Below are 4,469 nucleotides of genomic sequence, written 5' to 3'. Positions count from 1 at the left end.
CTGCTGGCTTTGCATGCCTTCCTCCTTGTGTCAACACGACTGGTAGAACCCCGATTCCTGTATTTGTGTCCTGTGCTCTGGAGTTGGTGAAGGCTTTGGGGCAATTCTGTGGCCGCAAGCAGGATGCTGGAGTTCCCTGGAGCTGTTGCCTTCCTGCCTTCCACCAGCTGTGCTTTGGTGCAGCTGCTGCCTCTGGAGGTGCACGGTTTGGACATTTCCACCCCTGGCTAGCTGGGCATCTAAGCGTCAGAAATGGAGAGTTTTGAGTGCTATCTAAGCAGCTGCAGTGTGACAGCAAAGCGAGGGTTGGCAGGATTTAAGGGTTGATAACTGGAAGGTTTGAAGAAGCGAAATAATGTATGCTCTGAATGATATCCTGCCGTGTTCTGCGCAGCGTATGTGGGAGCAAAGGAGAGAGCCTTTTGAGAGCTGGCAGGCGAGGGAGGGGACATGGGGTGGCATTCAGCCTGCTGTTGCGGGGGGCCATTGCGGGGAAGAGGGGAGTCGAAGGGGATGGAGTCCTGCAGAAGATAAACCGCTGAACGTTTGAGCTTGTGCTGTTTGAACCCAGAGACACTCCTCCAGGCTTAGCCACGGAGGATACATCTCGGTGAGATGCTCAGTGGGGTGGTGCCTCCTCTTATTGTAGTGGCCACAGAGGCATAACCATTTTTTTGGGTGTGAAAAGAGCCTTCTCTGGCTGAGGCAGAGCAGCACTTCTGTACCCTGGCTTCTGTTTTTCATTCCCTGCAGATGTGTTCAGTATTTGCCATTCCATTAGTGCCGCTTTATAAGTTTTAGGCATCGAGGAGTTAACTTTGATAGATGGCTTGTGAATTACCTATGGATAGATTGCTTGTTGCCGCAAAGGGCTTTTTTTTTTTTCTTCTAATAGATTGAAAAAAATGCATTGATAAGTTCTTTGTGATTAAAAACAGCCCTTCTATGATCTGTATTGATTAAAGAAACATCTTGACTAAGGTTTTAATGGAAACAAATGCCTTGATGAGACTGGTACTGATAACAAGCATGCACTGATGAACGGAATTAATTTCCTGCGTGATCAAAACAAGGTATATACTTTGTGCAGAGAGCTCTGCTCCAGTACACATATTTTGATGATAAGGTTTTCTGCTCTGAATGTGGCATGTTTGAGGTAAGCCTGGAACAGGGGGCAGGGAGGGCTGTTTGGGGACAGGAGAAGCAGCGCTGTAGCAGAGCTGCCATTTTAAGCTTACAGGCAGCGCTGGCCGCGGCAGTGGGAGAATGGACTGGGAACAGAGTGGGTGGCTGTTGTCCCCCTGCCGTCTGTGCCACTTGGAGGAGAAAGAAGGTGACTGTGAATTGGAGGAGAGTGGGACAAAGCTGGGAGATGGAAATTGCTCACAGCCACCCATGACGATGGTATCCAGCACCAGGGGCACGAATATGTGTGTGCTCTGGGTGCGCCGGCACTGGAAAGCGCAGTGCTGCTCGTTGGGGTCCTCTGCAGCAGCTGGGTGTTGCCGTGTGAGGAGCTGGCTCTTGGTGGGCACAGAACGTGGGGCTCCGGCTGGGGTCTCAGTCTAGCGCAAGGGCTTTTAGCCGGTGGGTACGTCTTTCAGAAAGCAGTGAACTAACTCAGCATCTTCTGATGCCTCCTGGTGTGCTGTGTCCGGAATAAGTGCTGGCATCCCTTCGTAAACGCACGGGTGGCTGGAGCACTGCTTGTCCACTTCTTTCTCTGACTAATACCTGCGGAGTTTCCCCTAGCGTGAGCAGACATCTTGTCTACCGAGATGGAACCGGGAGCAGTTTTGTGCCCTCATCATCCTTTGTTAAGTTATTTTGCTGCTTCTTTTTCAGGGTAAATTCACACTGCTGCGAGACACCAGAACAGATGGCAGCTTCCTGGTGCACCATTTCCTCTCCTTCTACCTCAGAGGTATGTCAGCAGCAGGACTCTCCAAGGCAAGGGTTTGCCTTTGCCTGCTCCTTGGAGGTTCCTTCGGTGTAAAGTGTTTCTATGTGAGCAGAGGCTGGTTTTGCAGAGCGTCAGGCATCCTCGGATTAGCGCAGAGCTTTGGGGTCAGGATTTATGGATCCCAGTCCTGACTCGTTCTTGGGGCTTGCTCTATATCCTTGGCTACATCCCGTAATGTCACCTTGCTTCATCATTAGTGCAGTGAACGTTGTAAATCACATGGGCATCTGACAGTGAGGTGTTGACTGTAATTCCTTCACTAGCTAGGTGTTTTATAATGTAATTAAAAATACCAGGAACAACTAACAAATAGGTAAGTTGGTAGTGAGTAAAGAAAAAAACACAGAGCCTGGTAAGTTGCCTAATTGCTTTTCTGCTAACAGTTTCACCTGTGAGTAACCTAACAGCCCCTGCAGGGCGGGCGCTGGACTCATGGACTCCTCCAGCTTTCTGCTGGCAAAGCAGCCAGCCCAGCGAATCCGGTACCTATCAGACTTGAAACTTAGCTCAGAGTGCTGTGCAGGTGGTGGGCAGAGTGCATCCTGCCCCCCACAGCTGCCACTTCCTCAGCTATGGCTTTACCCCGTTTTAAAAAAATTGTTTTCCTTAATTGAACAGAGTCAAACTGCAAGAAAGCTCGTGGAGAGCAGGTTATTAACAGTGTGAACGGTTCAAAGGGACAGCCCTGCCGAGGCTCTGCCTCAAGGTCTGCCCGAGTCCCCGCGTGGCTCTGCTAACGTGCTGACCTGCAGCACTGTCCTGGGAGTTGCTGCGCGGAGCTGCCTGTCTGCCTGGGAAAAGCTTCACCGTCCCTTGTGGTTAGGAAGCCCTTTGGGATTATTAATGCATCTCGAGGCAGGTGTGCTGGCTGTCACCCTCTCATTCAATCCTGGAACCTGGGTGCCAGTGTACTCTGCGTCTGTAGCACCCCCATGTTGTCCAAGTACCTGCTTGGTGCTCAAAACCTTTGGGAGCTCCCGAGGGGTCAGTGAAGGCTCAACTGGGGCCACGGACTTGTTCCACTTGAAATCCATGTCCTGGTCGCTGGCAGGGAGAAACAAATACACTGATTTTGTTCATACCCAAACTATGCGGCCGGGTTGTCACATGCCGGGTTTTCAAAAATCACATTTTAGTGAGGTGTCTTTGTCAAAATTGCTTGTTCTGTGTTTTTCCAGGCAAGGTCACTTGCCCCGTGAGAGCCAAAATGGGAATTTTTGGCACGTCAGTGGTTTCAGTAGTTCGTGTCACGGTCGGCCGTTGGCCACCTTGCAGTAGTACCAGCAAACAGTGCCAGGAGATCCCAGGGCAGGATGGCAGGAGACAGAAAATGGGCCTCCTGCTTTTTTTATGTCATCTTTTTCTTGTTCTTTCTCTTTCTTTTTAAACTGATTAACATTTTCCCTAATGTGGAAATCCTATAGAAAGGTGAAAATTGAAAGCCCAGCCACGAGCAAGTGAGGGGCTGCCTAGACCTGTCTCACTTCAAGGCCTTTTCAGGCAGGTTTGTAGCCTGGCTGCTGTGATTTATGTGCTTTGATAGTGGCAGCTTGCCAAATTGAAATGATAACGTGTCTTTTTGTCTTCTCACCCAGCTGGCTGTAAGGTTTGCTTTGTGGCCCTGCTCCAGTCCTTCAGTCACTATAACATCGTAGCACAGAAGCTGGTAAGTCTCTTGGTGTAGGTTAATAATTACAGGTGCGGGTAGTTTCTGTTGGGTGGAAGGGAATGAGAACGGGGAATGGGAATTGCAAAAACCTGGCTACGAGGCTCACTGCAAGGGCCTCACCAGGCTCTGCCCCAGAGAGGGCAGAGAGCTGAACGGCTGCTTGCTTTCTTTGTGCTTAGAAATGTTTTCTGGAGGTCAGCGTTCCCCAGACAAGCCCAGACTGGTAGATGTAGTTTCATTAGTGCTCTGGGGAGAAAAATGCTGTGGTGTCTATGTCCCTAGGGCCTCTCTGTACGCCTGCAGGATGCGCTGGCTGTATGGCACAGGAGGTCCTGGGTTGACTTTACCCTCTGTCCTGTGGTTACGTTAGGATGAAGTCCTTTGGGCCAAACTACCTGTAAATTCAGAAGGACGCCCGTATGCCTCTTTTGGCCTCTGGGACAAGCCATCAGTTTGAGGCATCTGAGGAGCCACAAGCGCTGAGTATGTTCTTACAGATTTCCTTCCTGTGGTGAGTCGGGCAAGGATTATGTGTACCCTGAAACAAGGAAATGGAGAAACAAACATAGTGACAAAGGGTGAGGAGAAGACTGAGGTACTTAATGCCTTCTTTGCCTCAGTCTTTAATATTAAGACCAGCTCCCTGAGCTGGAATACAGGGATGGGGAGCAGCATGAAGCCCCCATAATCCAAGGGGAAATGGTTAGCGACCTGCTACACCACTTAGACACACATAAGTCTATGGAGTAGGATGGGATCCACCCAAGGGTACTGAGGGAGCTGGCAGAAATGCTCACCAAGCCACTTTCCATCATTTATCAGCAGTCCTGGCTAACC

General features: G+C 50.2%; 1 protein-coding gene across 1 annotated transcript in view; it reads left to right on the top strand.

The window, feature by feature from the left end:
• ELP6 (elongator acetyltransferase complex subunit 6) overlaps positions 1 to 4,469 on the top strand; it is a 28,712-nt gene that overhangs the window by 11,500 nt on the left and 12,743 nt on the right. The window contains 2 exon segments of the mRNA XM_009323153.1: positions 1,779 to 1,924; positions 3,559 to 3,629. Of these exon segments, the coding sequence (XP_009321428.1) occupies positions 1,779 to 1,924; positions 3,559 to 3,629 (217 nt within the window).

The sequence above is a fragment of the Pygoscelis adeliae genome, unplaced genomic scaffold (assembly GCF_000699105.1).
Source record: "Pygoscelis adeliae isolate BGI_AS28 unplaced genomic scaffold, ASM69910v1 Scaffold444, whole genome shotgun sequence".
In the NCBI taxonomy this organism is placed as follows: Eukaryota; Metazoa; Chordata; class Aves; order Sphenisciformes; family Spheniscidae; genus Pygoscelis; species Pygoscelis adeliae.
Note: the sequence above shows the minus strand (reverse complement) of the source record. Positions and strands in the feature narration are given on the sequence as shown.